The sequence below is a fragment of the Antennarius striatus genome, chromosome 20, assembly GCF_040054535.1.
Source record: "Antennarius striatus isolate MH-2024 chromosome 20, ASM4005453v1, whole genome shotgun sequence".
Classification (NCBI taxonomy): Eukaryota; Metazoa; Chordata; class Actinopteri; order Lophiiformes; family Antennariidae; genus Antennarius; species Antennarius striatus.
In genome coordinates this window covers 11,675,920-11,694,799 of record NC_090795.1, presented here as the reverse complement: position 1 = coordinate 11,694,799, position 18,880 = coordinate 11,675,920, and the positions used below count along the sequence as shown (strand labels likewise).

General features: G+C 39.8%; 2 protein-coding genes across 9 annotated transcripts in view; both read right to left on the bottom strand.

The window, feature by feature from the left end:
• abca4a (ATP-binding cassette, sub-family A (ABC1), member 4a) overlaps window positions 1-4,641 on the bottom strand; it is a 30,304-nt gene extending 25,663 nt beyond the window's left edge. For all 3 annotated transcript variants that reach the window (XM_068343846.1, XM_068343848.1, XM_068343847.1), the window contains exons 1-7: window positions 4,542-4,641; window positions 4,039-4,150; window positions 3,829-3,922; window positions 3,530-3,671; window positions 3,176-3,315; window positions 1,832-1,959; window positions 900-1,097 (exon numbers count right to left, since the gene is read on the bottom strand). In XM_068343846.1, the coding sequence (XP_068199947.1) occupies window positions 900-1,097; window positions 1,832-1,959; window positions 3,176-3,315; window positions 3,530-3,671; window positions 3,829-3,922; window positions 4,039-4,104 (768 nt within the window). In that variant the 5' untranslated portion in view covers window positions 4,105-4,150; window positions 4,542-4,641. The remainder of the gene's footprint in view (window positions 1-899; window positions 1,098-1,831; window positions 1,960-3,175; window positions 3,316-3,529; window positions 3,672-3,828; window positions 3,923-4,038; window positions 4,151-4,541) is intronic.
• Window positions 4,642-4,997: 356 nt separating this feature from the next.
• arhgap29a (Rho GTPase activating protein 29a) overlaps window positions 4,998-18,880 on the bottom strand; it is a 31,529-nt gene continuing 17,646 nt past the window's right edge. For 4 of the 6 annotated variants that reach the window (XM_068343956.1, XM_068343955.1, XM_068343960.1 and 1 more), the window contains 18 exons: window positions 18,453-18,513; window positions 17,873-18,019; window positions 16,896-16,960; window positions 16,689-16,799; window positions 16,381-16,461; window positions 16,024-16,197; window positions 15,674-15,811; window positions 15,366-15,556; window positions 13,515-13,684; window positions 12,351-12,479; window positions 11,239-11,337; window positions 10,911-11,074; window positions 9,798-9,986; window positions 9,414-9,551; window positions 8,878-9,113; window positions 8,415-8,730; window positions 8,170-8,278; window positions 4,998-6,869 (listed from right to left, as the gene is read on the bottom strand). In XM_068343956.1, the coding sequence (XP_068200057.1) occupies window positions 5,932-6,869; window positions 8,170-8,278; window positions 8,415-8,730; window positions 8,878-9,113; window positions 9,414-9,551; window positions 9,798-9,986; window positions 10,911-11,074; window positions 11,239-11,337; window positions 12,351-12,479; window positions 13,515-13,684; window positions 15,366-15,556; window positions 15,674-15,811; window positions 16,024-16,197; window positions 16,381-16,461; window positions 16,689-16,799; window positions 16,896-16,960; window positions 17,873-18,019; window positions 18,453-18,513 (3,456 nt within the window). In that variant the 3' untranslated portion in view covers window positions 4,998-5,931. The remainder of the gene's footprint in view (window positions 6,870-8,169; window positions 8,279-8,414; window positions 8,731-8,877; window positions 9,114-9,413; window positions 9,552-9,797; window positions 9,987-10,910; window positions 11,075-11,238; window positions 11,338-12,350; window positions 12,480-13,514; window positions 13,685-15,365; window positions 15,557-15,673; window positions 15,812-16,023; window positions 16,198-16,380; window positions 16,462-16,688; window positions 16,800-16,895; window positions 16,961-17,872; window positions 18,020-18,452; window positions 18,514-18,880) is intronic. The other 2 variants (XM_068343957.1, XM_068343958.1) reach the window with 2 other exon arrangements.

The following is an 18,880-nucleotide window of genomic DNA, read 5'->3' as shown; positions in this document are numbered from 1 at the left end:
TAAGCATTTCTGGAACAGAAAAGAATTGAAAATAATTAATATCACGAATTTATAGGACAATAGATTAAAAAAAAAACACTACCGTGCATAAAAAATGTGTTAATGTCCCAGTCAGAATCTAATTATTAAAAGCTATATAGCCATAGAGTAGCTTCTACATATTAGTCTCCAGTGGTTTTGAACATACATGGAGATAAAAAATGAAGAATCATATCGTATAATGTGGAGACTAAACAACTTGAGACATATTTGTCCCTCCCCATGAGTCAGAGCCCTCATTAAAACACTGCCAGCTGGTAATCCACTGTGGTTCTTGACTTCAACAGGGTTGCATGTTAGGCCTGTGTGAGCTTGTTGAGTTTCGGTCTGGATGGAACTGGAACAAAATTTCTGATGTTCAGACAAACAAGAGCTGTGACCAACTGATAACTCTCTAAACATGCAAGATGTGACAACTTCCTGAAGCTGTATGATGATGCTATGAGGACTATTAAAGCATTACATTGCATTTTTGAACACAAAAAGATTTCAAAATGCCCTATAGAAGACCAGAAGTCCAGTTGTCTCTATAACGTTAAGGTTTGTGTAAGAACCTTATTCAACCTAGTCTTGATTTACCTCAACATAGATCACTGAGATCCTACACAGAAATGGTTTTTATTCATTACACAATGAGCCTATAAATTGGAGGTTCAATGTTCTCTTACAAAATGTCATGTGAAATTAACTCTTGATTACGGTAGTCTAAGAATACATATTTTATATATATATATATATATATATATATATATATATATATATATATATATATATATATATATGTATATATACACATATTTTCATAAATATATATATACACATACTGTAAAAATATATATTAACACTCAGCAGTTACTGACCAGCTGGAAGAGCTTGAAAAAGTCAACATTGGCGTAGAATTTGTCCTCAATGATCTGCAGTCGCTGTGGGGTGAGGATGCACATGGCGTTGCGAACAGCGTAGAGTCCACGGCGGCTGGGAAAGATGAGGAATCGTTCCAGCAGGTCGAGGCTGCAGGCAACATCCTTTAAATGCATATCTGGAGCTCCAAAGACAAACTGGAGGGAGATGCACAAGGTAGAAGTTGTGATAGCTTCATGGGTGTCATCACAGTATTCCTCCAACAGCATGGAAACTTCTACTTTTGGTTCAAAATATTACACTTTGTTTATGATGACATTGTGCTTACATTATAGAATTTGCCGCTTAATCAGTTATTAATCATTACTTTAAGTGGTAACCCAAAAAAGTGTAATCACATACAATATATAAAGATTGAATAAATGGATGGAAAGTAGGTTAAATAGTAAGTCATGGTTGCATTAATTATTAAATCTTTATTCATTAAGATGTGAACATCTAAGTCCGTTACACTCCAGCTGGTAAGATGAACTCTGCAGAGGGAACAAGCCTTTACAAGTGCATGAATGATATTCCGTTCCTGCCGCAAGGGGTCATTCCCTCTCAGTCAAAACAGCTGAATCATAAGATGTAGTTTGGCAACCTAGTATGGTATCATGGAAGTCTTGGAAAAAGCATCACTGAACAATCATCTGCTGTGACTCCTTCCAATCTGACTCCACTGTCGACCTAATGAAATTAAAATGAATTTTAATAAAAGTACAGGTTTCATTTGGTTTGAACATTGTTGGAAACATATGGGTCAATAAAACTCTGGAACTCAGTTAAATAAAAACAATAGTTAACAACGCCTGAATAATATAACAATGAAATCATGCTTCATGTTGTTTCTTCAGCTATTCAAACCAACCATATGTGTGAGCTTGTGTACCTGTTCAGGCCTGATTTGAGCACTGACTAGATGATTCACAACAGACTGTGTCAGAGGGATGTCTCTCAGCAGGAATGACGTCAGCGTCTCATCGTCCTTGAGAATAGTCTCGACCTTTAGTCCCCGACCTGCAGACCAACATCAGGCGGTTGATTGCAAAGACAGATCAGAATTTACCATAAGCCTTGATATCTTTACAAACCATTGTTTTAATTTTTTATGTGTTGTTGTCTTTCATGACCTTGTGCTGCCTAACACACATTTAACACAGACATTAGATACTGGTTCAAGTATATAACTTAAGATACTTTTACTTCCAGACATTTTGGGCAGGCTGTGACAAATGTGCTGCATTTAAAGGATAGGAACACGGGATGAGGACACTCCACCTCCACACTGCCTCATTATAGTCTGTGACCTGTCTGTGCATGAATAAACTATGCACTACATAGCAAAGAGCTGGTGTGGCCTGTATTTAGGTTCAGTCCTCGATTGCGTAGTTAGGAGGTTCCCACGAAACCACTGGAAACCACAGTGAAACCAAAAATCAAGACCTGGAGATGAACCGCAATGTTAGCCAATAGGACAAACAGTATCTTCGTTATTAATGGGACACACTTTCTGCTTGATAATGATCGTCCATTCCACCATTCCTTGGTTTGATGGGAACTTGTAGGTTATTTCTCCATGAGAGTGACAGCATGACGGGTAACCAGATGTAATGACTCACATGCTGGAATGCACTCATTCTACTCCCACCATGAAGTTTTATTTTGCCACAAGGGAAACCGCTGCATATACAGTATGGAGTTTTATGTCTATGATGACTTGAGCAGACAGAAACAGGAGAGACGATCTCAAACGAAGAACACGAGGATCACTTCCCAACCAAATAAACAACTGGCTAGTGGTGAAAGTAAGCAGATTACATTATAGCTGTAGACTTAAACCCATGTGACGTAATCCAGTTAGGATGTGTAGAAGGAGGTAGCTGGGGAAATGGTGACATGGTAGAGATTGAAGCAGTCTTTGATAAATGATGGTTATTTTTTAGCTTGTGACATTGATTTCCAATACCTTGATTTGCAAATGAACATCTTATGTGTTAAAATATGGAAAATATAGCAATATGTATACTGTCTTTAAATATTCTAGAACAAGACTAAGTATTTGGAAAAGGTCTAATTACCTGAAACCAAATGCAAGATTGGCTTTCAATATCAAATTCTTCGATGCTGTATATTCACTCCTCAGAATTACCTTGATAAGCCAGCTAACGTTGGACTTAAGTCCACAGACATCTATGATTTTTGCAGCGTTATAATTACAGCCTGGAGCACTGACCTGAGACCAGTGCTGGATGGGTGCGTAGGGTGTCCATGAAGTTACTCATAGTGTTCAGTTCCCTCCAGAGACGACCAAGTTGAGGAAACTCTGGGTCACTAAATAGAAGCTCCTGCGCATCGGAATATAACCGAGCCAGACTGAAGACAGACATTAGTAAGAAAGAATATTCAGTCTTATTTAAATTCATATATATCATTTTATAAACAGAGACAGGCTTTTAAATCAGGAAGAACATTCTATAGAATATTGACTCCATCACATCTCTCTACTCTTTCAACTCATATCAAATGTTTCATGTGGTTTTGACACCTCTGACCTAAAATGATCCTCCTACAACAGAGTAATACTTACATGGAGTTGTTGTAGTTGGACACCAGGCCAGGAGACTCACCGCGGGTGGGGTATTGAAAACAAGGGTTATTGGCATTACAGAAGATTCCCTGGATCCATGGCAGGACCCCTGTGGAGGGCATGGCCTTGTTTGGAAAGTGGCCTGAAGTAGAGGAGAGACTATTGACCTTTTAGTGCCTCACACAAGTCATCTATAAATATTTAGGAATGAGGGTACCATCAATCATTCAGGACATCATGTTTTTCTCACTGGAGTTGAAATACTTGTGATATAATCTAGGAAAGAGCTGTTCACTCACATTCATGTTGACGGTACAGAGGGTTCACTCTCCTCAGCCACACCAGGCCCATAAACAGCATGACAGGCCACATGATCTCCATAAAGAAACGCACCTGCAGAGAGAGAGGGGGGGGGGAGACAAAAGAGAGATATCTGGTGGTATTGCCTAACTGATTTCAATCTCAAATTAATAAATGGAGTGAATAATTGATGTATGACACTATATTACCCTTTGCCTCCTGCGGACAGTCCAGTTCTTCCACAGCAGGAGTTTGACCTGCCTTCCTGCCCCCATGATTCCTGCTTTTCACCCCCGTAAGGGCAGGCACCAGGCAACCAACCTGCATCAGACCAGTAAACAATACCCTTATACGCTAAAAGGAGCTTCCGCTTGTTGTGTGGAAACACGCAGGGCTTTCAAAGCCGGCTGATGATGTGTTCATCCATTCATGTGAAGTGAGTGCTCCTCTTGAAGGCTAGCCGTAGCGCTGTGTTAAGGCTAATGAGCTCAAAGCAGGAAACCTGGTCTGTGTTAAAAATTAGAAACCTTTCCACTATGTCAGTCATATACACAATGATCTAAACACAAGTAATACAAAAATATATATAATATGTAACAAAATTAACCACCTATTAGCCCAGTTAGATTATACAGGAACTATTACAGCTACAACCTCACTACATATACTTTAACTAAAGCCAGGCTCTAGACTAGCAGGATGCACTGCTTACCTCAGAAGAACACTCGTACTGTAGACTGATAGCCAACATATAAAGCATAACGCCACATATTCCACTGCGTGCTCCTTGGGGTTGCTAACACAGCTAGAATCCAGACCTTGTGAATAGTTAAGCAGATTGATTTAATCTCCTTTCTCAGTGCTGGGAGACTAACACTCATCCATTTGTGGAGGCGTACATGACCTCACCAACTACCTTGTTACATTCTATAATCCTACCTGCTATAATCCTACTGCACGTCAAACAAAAAAAGCTAATTTTGATCAAATGACCAAAACTGAAACTCTCATCTGTAAACTCATGGATCATCAGGCTGCTTGGTAATAGCTGACTTGATTTCCTGGATCATGCAGTTCTTTCAGTACAAAGTGGTTCTTTAGGTTAAATATCACAAACTATTGTTAAATAAAGGTGCAGCAAGTTTTGTGAAGAAGAAAAAACATGGTGAAAGTTGCCAGATATATTTTAATAAGTTACAAAAGGGCATTTATTTCCATGTACCTGTTTTTTGTTTTGTTTTTTACACTGAGCTTTTCAACGTTCTTGTTGACCTTGTACATCACCACAAAAAAACAGATACAATTTAAATACATGGTGCACGTCCGAATACTTACAAAGGTTTAGGCTAATCACAAAACTACATCGCTCGGAAAAAGAAACAGCTTTGGCTATCAAGAAATGTAAATATTACTTTAAAATAAGACAGATAATACCATTAAATAATCCAGTGTCATTCCTAAAAGCTGTTCAGATCATTTGACACCATAGACGCTCAACAATATATAAAAAGTGGTTGACTCATACCCTTCATAACTGATGCTTAAACATTATCAAATGCCAACAGATATTGCCAGTACAGCATGTAACAAAGTACATTGCTTATTATACAAGATATTAACTAATTAGTTAGTTATGACCAACATGTAACAGTTCAAAACATCCTGACTCACAGGAAACATGAAGATTTGTGTGAGAGTACTGATGTCAGGAAAGTGCACCAAACTTATTTCAATATTGTGGCAAGATGCGCTAACACAGTTTAAAACCAGTTTTTGGTATATAAACATATAAAGATATTAAGACAGGAAGGGGTGTGTACAAAATACTATGATACAACAGGTAATTGCACAGTTTTAAACAGAAGTATAAATATTCTGATGAGGTGCCAGGCTGCACTGAGTGAGTGAGTGGTGAATGAAATATTAGAAAAATGTGTTAAGAGTATGCAGGATTTTAAGTGCATATTGTTTGTCTTTTAAAAACAAAAAGTCCATGTAACTGTCTTTGCAACGTCAATACAGACTTTTCTTATCCTTGTCCAGTAGAATATGGTACACATTGTTCACACCCGAGCGCTGTTTTAGTCCCGATGTTTATTCGATCACACAAAGTGAGCTTCTCGGTGCTCCACCTCTTGGAGGTGTCTGGACCTGAGTCTCTGGTACACCGGTTTGGTCTGGTTTGGGCCCAGTTCCTCAGGACTAGAGCTGGGAGACTGAGTGGTTGCTGCCTGCTCAATGTCATCTTCCACAGGCTCATCTACAGACACCTCTATCTCAAGTCCCAACTCCTCTTCCTCTTCCTCCTCTTCATCTTCTTCCTCAGCACTGTTGGCTAATGCACAGTTCTTCAGTGCTTTTGCTTTGGTCCCTAATGGGGGCTTGTAGAAAGTCCCTGGGGGAGGCTGGAGAGTTCTTGGAGCCCTGAAAACTGTGTTGACACAGTCATACTTGTTTATATTCTCCTCTGTTTTTAAAATCCTGTTGGGCCGCACTGCCACAGTGTAAGGTCTGCTGGGACAGATGTCACCAACAGCACTCTCAGAATCTCCAATGGAAACATTTGAAGCAGTCAGTGGCACAAAAGCAGATAAACTGCTCTCATCCCCTGCTGTATTTTCTGTCGGAGAACAGGATTGGACAATTCTGACAGTTCTTGAAACTTCATGCTTGTACTGTTTGTCCCAGGTCCTGCGTAACGTCTGAGTGTCAATGAATGTACTCCGATAATGTGTGTTCACTCGCAATTTTGTGGTTTCCATTTCGTCCACTTCTTCAATGGACTGGTCAAAAGTACTACTGCCTTTCCCACCATCTTGGCAGTAAGTATTCCGAGTGTTCTTCTTGTCCACCTGGCCTTGGTTGGATATCTCTGGAGTAGGTATGCTCGCTGGCCGGGAGGGGAATTTGCTACGAGGGTGACGAAGCTGGACCCTGGTGACGGTGATATGCTGAGAACGACTGAGGCCTCTCTCTTTAGTGACCTCAGGGAGGCTTGATGACAAATCCCCGTTGAAGGTCTGTGAATCCACTTCATCAGCTTAAAAAAAAGAGACAATAACAGGAGGTTAAACGTCAACATGTTGAGTAAAATAATTTGGATTTTAAAACCATGATGTTTCTATGTACAGTATTTTCCGCACTATATGGTGCACCTAAAAGCCTATAATTTTTTCATAATCCCGTAGTGCGCCTTATAATCCGATGCGCCTTGTATATGGATTAATATTATTAATAATAATAATAATACGTCCCCTAACAACGGTAGTCAAGGGGCGTCGCCGAAGTGCCGACTCTCACTCCTGCTGTTTGACGGCAGAGCCGCCTGCTGAGGAGAACACCGGTGACCGGCTACGACAACGTAGCAAAACATTGGGAATTTTCAACAATTCTATTAATAAAGTTTGACTGACTGAGTGACTGATCTCAGTATTTCCCAACTACTGTGGCGCCGGAAATAACCCACTTTAAAGTTAATTGGTCTAAAGAATGCTATTGTCGAGTGTCAGTACTGGATTCTGGTGACGGTCCATTCTATTAGTCTGGAAACACATGGAGAAACTGGCATAAAGGTGAATGAAAGACCCTCAAAGCTGAACTTCCAGCCTTTTCTGAAATTTCAAGAGCAGAGTCACTGCTAGACAAAGGTGTCTGGTGTGCTGCACTGATTTGAAAATGTAGTTGATAGCTCTGGGGGGGGGGGGCGGAGGGGCGCATTCAGGCTAGTGTATTCTGTCTGCAGCGACGTGCTGTGAGATTCACGGCGGTGAGATACCGACGTTAAAGTCAGTTCTAGGAGTAAAACAGCGTCATATTTGACAGTAAATTAGCAGCCTGACATTAAAAACTGGTCAAAAATTGTTTAGACAGCAAATAGCTGCACCTCACCTCCGACTGGACTACCGATCGATCGAAACAATATTTAATAAACGAAGACCTATTCCGCCCTGTTCGAACTGAGTGGTCCACTCATAATGAATTTAACCAGTTTTTAACGTCAGGTTTTTTAATGTGCGTGTTGACTTCTTTCTAAGATGGAAAAGTGATCAAGTGATCAGGTGTCCTTGATGAGGCTCAGAATGGCTTCATTGAAATAACAATAGCCTTTCACAGCTGACCAGAGGTACTCACAGTCATGAATGCTCTAGCTAGTGGACAGCAACTACAGCCACTAGTTTTTTAAATCTATTTTAATATTTTTTATTATATGCGCCTCATAATCCAGTGCGCCTTATAGTGCAGAAAATACTGCAATCCAGCATCAAGAAGAAGACACTGAATTACTGTTGGCTTAAAAAAAATGGCTTCTATTGGATATCCAACTTTGCAACAGTACTGACCAGGACGAAAGTCGTTTCCATCGAGACTTGGTGTGGTCTCCTGAACCTCTGCCAGTAGATGTGAAGAAGGAATAATGGAGGAGTACCTCTTATAAACCTTAGAGCTCTGCTGTAATAGACAGACAGGAAAACATTTTAAAAAAACAGAGCAGAAATTTGCCATTTAATGTTAGAAGATGAATCATTAGTTTATAACATTCAGGTCAAACCTTGCTACACGCCATACGAGTGAAGTAATACATTACCTCCTTAATGTCTCCCAGTGACCTGGAGTGTCTGCTGAGCTGCGTTCCTTTCTCCTGGTGGGTTAGGCGAGTGTCAGTACGGGATTGGGCCTCAGTGTCTGCAGGGGTGATGGCACTTAGGGGACTGAGGGGCTTGTCAAAGACAACGTGGTGGTGTCTGATCAGGAGTTCAACAATGAGTGCCTGGTATGGGTAATCCACCAGAGAGGAAAGGGAAACTTCTGCATCTGCCTGTCTCGGCTTGATCAACGTTGGGCCAAAGATAATGCCCAAGTTGCTGGCTGTCATCTTATTCTCCTCCGAATGCTCTGCCACCCTGGAGAGAGGAGAGTTTAAGGTTATCAGAATGATCTTCAATATCATGATTCCTAATAAGGTTTCCCTTCTACTTGTAAAATGACTAATTTATAAAGACACTCGGCAAAAGGCATTTTCTGGGTTACCATACCGGTGGTTAACATACCGGTTCAGATGCTCTATGAGGAACTGCAGTGTCTTGTAATGGGCTGGTGGAAGCTGCCTCAGGAGGTCCTTGATTTTGAAAAGGACCCGGTTTAGCTCCATGCTGGTCTGGGCTGACGTCACTGGGGTGGAACTGAGCCGTATCGCCTCAAGTTCCTCCACTATAATACTCTGGCTTTCCTTGGCCAAACCGATGAAATCGTTATAGTAGCGGAATAAAATGAGTGGCTCCGGAAGCTACAAGGAAGAACATAAGGGGAAAAAAAGACGCAGATAAATAAATCCATATAGGAACATAATTATAAACAGGTAAATAAACAGGCAGTTTGGACAGAATTTAAAAAAATTAAGGTGGATGACAAGTGGCAGTTGTACCACAAACACAAAGAAAAATAAATACCACTGCTGTGTTCTGTCTGTAAACACCACTTTTAACCAACTCAGGTCCTGATCTACATGACCGTCTTTGCAGGTGTAAGTAAATTTACAATATTTTAATAGATGTAACGGATGGAGGTGGTTTCAAATTCAGCCCACCTGTCTCAGGTAGAGTTTCAGTACGTTGCTAATGTCATGAGGATAAAGCTCAGAGAGCTCAACCAGGTGCTTCCCGTTCTCAAAGGCCTGACACAACTTCTCAACACGAGACTTGGCACCATTCACCCGGTAGATACCCTACACAACACAAAGACCAAATACACTCAGCACAAGAAAATGAGATGCAATCTTATGGTTTATCATAGCACACGACACAATAACAAAAAAGATAAGTACCAACACAATGCAGCAAAGACTAAAAAAAATGAAGTTAATTAATTCAGACTTAGAAGTGAAAGTCATACTTAGAGATAAAGTACATGGACTTTTAGAGATAAAGCAAAACATTAACAATTCTATCTTATCTTCCACATTTGACAATACCTTAATATTGAGGGCTCTGTTCTCGATTTCTGACGTACACTTCCGTATTATGAAGGGAATGCTGTCCGGACTGTTCTTAGCTGCCTGCGTGAAGTCAATGCCAAAGAGGTGAAGCCTCCCTTGGAGTTTCTTGTGGCCACACTGGATGGCCAGGGTCTCCAGACACTTCTTATGACAGGCTAAAGAACACTGCAAACAAAAGTACAGAAGGGACACACTGCTGAAGCCACAGCTCAAAAACAGTTACTGTATTATTTTTTTTCAAAATAATTTTGAGATATATATATATATGGTTCAATATTTCTGCATTAAAACTACTCAAAATGTTGTTTGTGAAACATTTCTTAGTTTTACATCAAAAAGTCAACAGGAAAACCTTATATTCTGATTTTTCCATGTGAATGTGTCGATCAACAAGACAGAACCTATCTCTAAAATAAGTTTTTCTTTTAAAAAATCATCTCAAGTAAAGCAAAACTCATGTGTTTCAAATAAATATGGAAAGAAACTGGATCTAAAATAAACTAGTGGGGGGTGAGGGGTGATGGAGATGAACAACTGAACAAAAGGTCTTCAGTTTCCGCTGCTTGTTCCCCGACTGAGACCAGTTGGTGAATCTGGTCTCTGAGGACGGTTTGTAGCCAGTATCAACTTTTCCCTTTTTTCTGATGTTTGATGAGGAATGAACACATCTTTTCCTTTTGATTTCTGCTTACCATGTGTGACAAAGAAATGATTGTGAAACTCAACAATATTAAATGTTGAGCTTAAATTAATCTGAATACTATGGTACTTTCACTAAAGGCCTAAGCACGAATTGTGGTTGGATTGCATTTGTGCCATTAGATAGATAGAAAGAGGAATATATATATATATATATATATATATATATATATATATATATATATATATATATATATATATATATTCCTCTTTCTATATATATATATATATATATATATATATATATATATATATATATATATATATATATATATATATATATATATATATATACACACACACACATATATATAGAAGAAGATATATACTTTATTGTTCCCAGAGGAAATTGTGAAATTAGTTCTTCAACAAAATAAAAAGAAGTGTTACCTCCTCGCACTCTGCTCCATGAAACACCACCAGGCTATCACACTCACGACACTTGGATGGAGCTCTCAGTTTTCTGAGCTTGTGAGTTTGAGCAGCTTTAGACATCTGGGTGTTTCTAAAGGGACCCGGGGAGCTGGCTGTTTCAATGACCATCTCATTTAAAGCTGCAGAGTGGTGGAACACAAACAAGGAAGCGAGGACAAAGGCTAGCATTAGAGGTAATTCTCTTTTCTTTTATGTTACGTGTGAACATATTTGAATCCAAGGATTTGCAGAACGTGAGGAAAATTGTTTGGTTCAAGGTGTGAAATAGTTCCAAGGGTCTCACCATTATCAAAGGGAGAGGGCGGTTCTCTCTCATCCAGGTCATCAGCAGACGACATAGTGCCGGTGGAGGGGGTTCTGGGTAGTCGCCTCTTGAAGTCTCCTGAACAGTGAAACAGGACACACCTGTAAGCCCACATCTTCGCAGTCATGTCCAGTCAGTACCTTCCTACAACCTCCCGTGGTCAGTACTATTATGACAAAATGCACCACTGATCTCCCGGGTAAATTACAAAGGTCTCACACAGTCATTACACCCACATTCTAGACTTTGGAAAACATACCTGCGTTAGAACTATGGAACTTGATCTGTATTTGTGAACAATAACAGAGGAAGTGTTGATGTAACCTTGACTACACCAAAACTTCCATTTCATGTTCTGGGTGTGTTGAAGAGTTGCACAATGTTCAACAGAAATGTGACAGCAACAAACCTGGATGAACATGAAAAAATGCGTGTAGGCCCCAGGGGCCCGTTTGACAGTCAGCGCTGAGGAATGTTCCTCTTGTCTATCAGCTCCAATGTGTGGTTTCTTTATCAATGAGACAAGACTGATAAACCTGACATTTAGAGCCAGATGTTGTTTTCCAACTGTGATGGGAAAACAGATGTTTTGTCTTCCTGGGCTATAAAAATAAAAGCTTGAGTAATGCTGAGTGAATAAAAAACAACTTGACTTCCTTTTTTTATCAGGATTACTATGATCTGGATGAGTGGGAAGAAACAAACACAAAGACTAAATGTGTTTCATTTCCTTGGTAGCTTAAAAGTCAGTTAATGTAAAGATTTATGTAGTGAATCCCAGTTTCTTTTAGTAATTGCTCATTAGCTTTTCAGTTACACAATACCCAATAACCAGATGGCTAATTTAACTTCAATCAATCAATCAATCAATCAATCAATCTACCTACCTACCTACCTACCCACCCACCCACCCACCCACCCACCCACCCACCCACCCATCCATCCATCCATCCATCCATCCATCCATCCATCCATCCATCTATCTATCTACTCTAAGGGGATGAATTACACACATTCAAAGTTTTACTTATTATAATTAAAGTGTTTTGTCCAGTGACAAAGCTGGATTCAGTGGTTCAGAGTGGTTTTACCTGGGCTTGCTGTGGGCGAGTCCATGGACCGGGACTCGCTGCTCCCTCCTGCACTTTCTGAGTCACTGCACATCCCTCCACCCTGGCTGGCTGAGGCCCAAGGACGAAACGGGGCCTGAACCCGGAGTCCTGAATAAAAAGAGAATTCAAAGACTGAAACCAACAAAACAACAGCCAACATTTTGTTCATTACAGAATATAGATAATATAATAATGTTAATGAATTACTGGTTTCAAACATTTGTTCGGTCATTTTAATTAATATTTAAGAGTACTTTCAAGGTTCACAAAGCACAGATTACTTGATGAATCACAATCCTTCTTGTCTCAGGGAGTTTGCATGAGCAAATCTCACTTCGTACTAATGAGATATTATATTTTATATATTCAGGATTTATTTCCCTTTCATCCATTATTTGCTCTCAGTACACCCACACCCACACCCACACCCACACCCACACCCACACACACACACACACACACACACACACACACACACACACACACACACACATAACCTCAGCATCTGATTAGTTTGTTGAGTTAAATAACCACTTAAACAGTAAACTACTGTTTACCTATTGAAACTTTTCCCTTAAAAAACTAGAAACTTATGAACCTCGTGAATTAGCAGACAGCTTCCCGTTGACTGCTACTTCTTGTGTTGGTTTATCAAACAGTTACTAATCTTAGTCCTATGAAGTTGTATTATCTCCATTAAATTTTATTTATTGATTTGTCCATTTATTGATACATACTAAAAGTAAGTAAAGTAAAAAAATGTACAATAAAAAGTCTTGAATTAACCTCTTTACTCATTCTAAATGTATCTCCTTCACAGCTACAAGATTCACCAAATTCCATCAGGAATTTTTGTGTGTAATGAATGGAAAGGAGAATTAGAAGCCTTATCTTGCAAATTTAAAAAAAAAAAAAATCCAAGATCTACCCATTTATATAGAGCCACTCCAAAACTTAAAAGTTCTTGGGAAAATCTAGTCTATCTACTCTTGGGAGTTTTTGTACAATCCTGTTAACACACAAACTCACACATGAGAATGTGGACATTATGTGGATGCTGTTATCTCTCTGTGTTCAAGTATTTACAGCCTGTTAAAATGTGCACAAACATTCCTGTCCTTTCATGTCATTCACCCTTCATACCTTGGCTGTCAGCGTTACTGTTGGATCTTCTCTCTGCTACCTTGGTGTGTTGGGTGTTGGTGGGACTCTCCACTTCATCTGCAACTGGAAGTTCAGAGGTCACGGACATCTGTGACAGGTTGCTGTGGGATGAGTGGCTCCCAGTTAATAAGCGTTTATTGACAGGCATTCTGTAGAGAATAATGGTGGAAAGAAAATGTTTTCTGTTAAAAAACTTGGTTATTTGTGTTTTTATTACATTAAAAATCAAGACTTGTAGGTGAATGTGTGATCCATGCTTTTTTTTAACAGGACAACACAAATTTATTTGTACAGATTTCAATAAACTCCTAGTGAGGTAGACAAGTTTTACATTTTACAAGGTCACATTTGAGGCATTTATTTTAAATTGCTTTACATATCATAATGATATCTTGTGACATCTGCATTTTGGTGGAATATAGCTAATAATAATAAAAATTATAAGATTAAAACAGGAAAGGTTTACAATCATTATACATAAAATGTCCTCCACTGTTAGATAATAAATCCAGATACAAACTCCACAGTCACAATTTCTAACGACAAATCTTTCAGAGAACAAACCCTATCATCAGATTTTGTCCTACAGTTGACAGTGATAATTAAATTCACATTTGAGGATAATAACAACATTCCTTTCAGATGCTTTTAAATAAGATCTGGCTCTGAGATTCAACTGCAGAGTTATTTATAATGTATAATACATTTACTAATTCATCAGCACTAGAAAGGATTTCTGAGTAATCATGATATCATGAGATCAACCCCCCCAACATCAAAGGCAGCAGCTGATGAGAAGGCTAACAATGATTAAGAGACTCAGGCTCACAAAAATGCTGTTGAAGAACTATGCCAACCATTGTCAACAAAACCACCCTTTTGTATCTCACGATATGCACTATATAGGTCAACGGCCTATATTTAACCTTGTGAAGGCCATTGCTGTGAATGCATGCCAGTATGTATCTGTCGAAGACTCATTTCCTCTCACACGTGTTGAATTCTTTCATCAGATGGATCAAAGTTGGAGAGGTGGGTGTGGAGGAAGAAAACTCAAGAAGAACAAAGACATCTCTTATTTGCGTGTGTGTGTGTGTGTGTGTGTGTATGTGTGTGTGTGCGTGCGTGTGTATCAACAAACCTAACTTTCTCAAATGGAAACAGAGCTTTCTGACTGAAAAAACAATCCCCACATGAAAAAAAAGACCATCAACATTTTAGTGTGGCTCAAAAACGATCCATTGGCTCCAGTTTAAAAACTACAGAACATTTTCACAGACGTTAAGTGATAGTGAACACACAACCCCCCTCCCAGCTCCTCTCTTCTGTGACCACAGCCATTTCCCCAGGAAGCCCTGCCAACCCAATTGTTTTACGCTTTCCAAAACAAGCTCACTCAATCATTACCCTACATCTCACCAGTGGGGTCTATGTACCCACAGTCCGCCGCATTTCACTGCAAGCACAGATTCTTCCTCTAAATTAATGAAACTATACTGACACTAACGTCATTTGCAATGCACTTTAGTTTAAGAACAACTTCTCAGGTGAAAGCCAGGCATGACTTTAATGAAAGTGAGCTAATTTTCAAGTCACCTTGTTCGTGACCTCTAATGTCTCCACTTACCCTATACAGTGATGACATGTGACCAGGTTTGTCTTAATGCCGACATTATCAAGACCACCTCTGAGACCATCTTGCAATGAATCCGTTTTTACAGCAGTTTCATTTTTTTAAGTTAAGACAAATGATTTGTTTACTTCCATACCGTGCTTTAAACCAGTCACTGACTCCATGCTTTTCTTTATGGCAGTATCCTTAAATCTCACCCTGTGCTCTGTGTGACAGCTGAATCAAAAGAGTGGTACTCCAGGCGAGGTCCATCAGTGGGCAGACTCCTAACAAATTCAATGTAGCGCTGGCCCGGCTCATACTGTTTGGTATTTTCACACAGACTCTGGTGGTTCACAGGGAGGGACACAACCTGGGCCTGTTGGAGCTGGAACCAGTTAACAGTGACCTGTACCAAGGAGCAAAATACTTGTATATATCAGGCACTCGTGCATCCTCATCAGTCAGCTGTTATTCAACTTGGTCTAAATTCAAAATATCTGATTAAAATTACAGTCAGACATACAGCCTTGAGGGTGAGGTCACATTGAGAGACCATCTCTCGAATTTGAGTGATGATCTCACTCTTGGTGTTTGCCAGATCAACTCTCTTCACCCCCACATCGACCTGGCATGCTTTGTAGTGTTCTCTGGCCTCCTCCGCCTGTCGAAAGGAAAAAGACAACACGCCATCAAAAGCCAGTTCTGATAAGGACAAATATGATATAAACCAAAGATGGAAAATAGTAATTCAAAAATAAAAACTACTATAAGATGAGAAAAGGTGTGACAGTGATCTACAACCTAAAAAAACAATGACAATAATCTTGTCTACAGAAAATGGGTGGAACGAAAGGCGAATAGGAGGCACCTTACCTTTTGCAGGGCTTCCTCCTCCAGCCTTCGTCTCTTCTCTAGTTGTCTCGCTCCTGCTGCTCCTCCAATCTGCTCCTCCTCCAGGCGGCTCGTGGACACCTTGGCCTTCTCATATTCCTCCTGCCGCTGAGCCTGCAGCAGCCGAGCCTTCTTCAGAGCACTGTCTGCCTCATGCTTGAAATGAAGACACATGAAGTTCGCAACCAAGAAACAAAGTAAAGTACAAACGGAGAGCAAAAAATCTCTAGTTGCATGACAATATGACAAAGAAGTACATTTGCACATGTGCATCAATAGACATCATTTTTATGATTATTCTTGGATAGAGCAAAGGAGCAATAGTGTCAATGAATTTACCATCTTCTTTTGCTGCCTCTGCCACTGCTCCTTAACCTCCTTTCTGAGTTTGTCCAGCTCAGTCTTTCTGGCCAGAAGAGGCTAGTAAGAAAAACACACACACACACACACACACACACACACACACACACACACACACACACACACACACACACACACACACACACACACACACACACACACACACACACACACACACACACACACACACACACACACACACACACACACACACACACACAAACAGTCAATACATTCTTTTGTATTCATCCTTTCCAAATGTGGAAACACACACTGTTTTGGATTACCTGCATGAATTTGTTGCTTTGGAGTATTGCAGCGGTATAAAGTACCAGCTGGCTGTATTCAATGTCATTTTTGAAGGCAGTCATGTAGATCTCACGGAAAGGCATGAATTCCTTCATTGAGAGAATATCTGAATGTCAGTTTTCAACAACTAAAAGGTGGCAGCAGTGTTATAATATGAAGGTCAGACCATCTCAACATCTACTAACCTGCTGACTTGCCAAGGTCTTGGCAGATTCTGCCATTTTGGCGTAACTCTTTGCACACTCGATATCTGCAAATGGACAAAAGTAAAGTTAAACTGAATTTAAGACCATCCTACTTTTCAGTTTTTTATCTGTAAACACAATATAAAATGTTGAATAAATTTGGTTCCACTTCATGATTGTGTCTCACATGTTGTTGATTCTTGAAAAATATTTTCAGTTTGTTATCTTTAAGTTTAAAGCCTGACATGTGGCAAAATGTCAAAAAGTTCTTGGGGTGGGGGGGCAATACTTTCGCAAGGCACTGTATATAGGCCGTGGATACTGGCCAGTGATCTGTCATGTGTATCAATATAGATCTATTTAACAAGAAATATTACAAAAATCTTCAAGCATTTTGTGATTACATCACACATTATATTAGTAAATACAAAACAGTGAAAGTACTAGACTGGGCAACTGAGCACTTTGCATTCTTGTGTTGTTTGGCCAAATGATAAAGTATTACACTGCATCCATTCATTAACTGGTGTGCCACACAAATGCTCTCACATTTCATGATCACCTTGAGCCTGGATAAGACTTCATTGTTTGACATGCTCAGGTGTACAGAAAATATTCTCAGGGTATTAGCCCTGAATTAATCCTCACTCTTTTTTGTGATTTGTGGCACTATCCAAAATAACATACTTGAAAGTAAACCATAAGTACTTCATACTAATTTTTCTCTTCAACATTTACTAAAAGAAATAAACTGAAAGTAATGCTTTTTGAGAAAACTCAAAATGTACAGGGCATTGTACATGAAAAATAATCACATTAAGGTTACCCGACCACCTAGACTACACACAGTGTGTAACGCAGTGCAAAGGTAAGTACACCTGTCATGACATTAACACATGACATTTGACTTCTGCACAGGGGCTACAAGCTGCTGCCTTCCTTGATGTGAGCAAAACCCTCATTCGTTCCTCCCTCACCCATATTGAGACGCTTCTCCACCCATGACAGCAGATCTTTGGTGTACTTGGACCAGGTCTTTGCGTAAAGCAGCGCTGACTCCACTCCGCTGTCCTGTCGCTGCAGTGTCCTGTCCACCTCTTCTGTCCCACCAGGTTGACTTGGCCCTGTGATAGCCACCAGATTTCAATGAGTAAAGTTGTATACAGTAACATTAGCTTAAACATGACTGATAGTAACCAGCCCCCCATGAAACACAGCTCTCAACATGGACAATACATAATACGTACTGTAAAGCTTGCAATAACTTGAGCTATGAGTCACACAGAAAACCCCACACTGATCTTGGCTGAGTCTGACATGAGCTAATACCATTTAAAGTTAAGTAAAACCGACAAGAGCTACTGCTGCATGTAAAGTAGCTTTGCTCTCACTCCACTAACTCCACACATACAAAACACCATCAACACACTGCTAAAATAGCTCAGAAAATAGAGACTAACTCCACCATAACCAATGTCTTCTTTTCATCTAATTTTCCAGGACTAGCTTCACTGGCACTTTAACAAACTCGTATTGCAGCACACAGATCCATCTTACCTGGCAGATCATCTTTCTCAAGACCAGATCCTCCAGATTCCACAGAGAGATTCTCAAAAGACTGGAAAAGAGACACAAAGAAATCTACAGTGAAGAGATGGCAACTAAAGGCACGGTAAGTACGTCCAAGACACTCAAAAAAAAAAGACTTATCAGACAGTTACTTCCTCTTAAGAACAGTTACGAAACCTACAGCAGGAAGAACAACATCGCATAAGACAAATCTATCATTTGCAGACAGAGTCCCTGTCTGAAACATGCATCAACATGCAAGTGTTCTTGTAACCCCTGAACTCTGATGGGTCATTTTTTTTAGATTCTTTGCATGACAAATCAGGGCAAAGAACTTGGTGTTCAGGGGACCCTAAAAGAACAAGACATGTTGAACAAACTAAATCTAATATTTTCTTCGATTGTAGTTCAGAAGT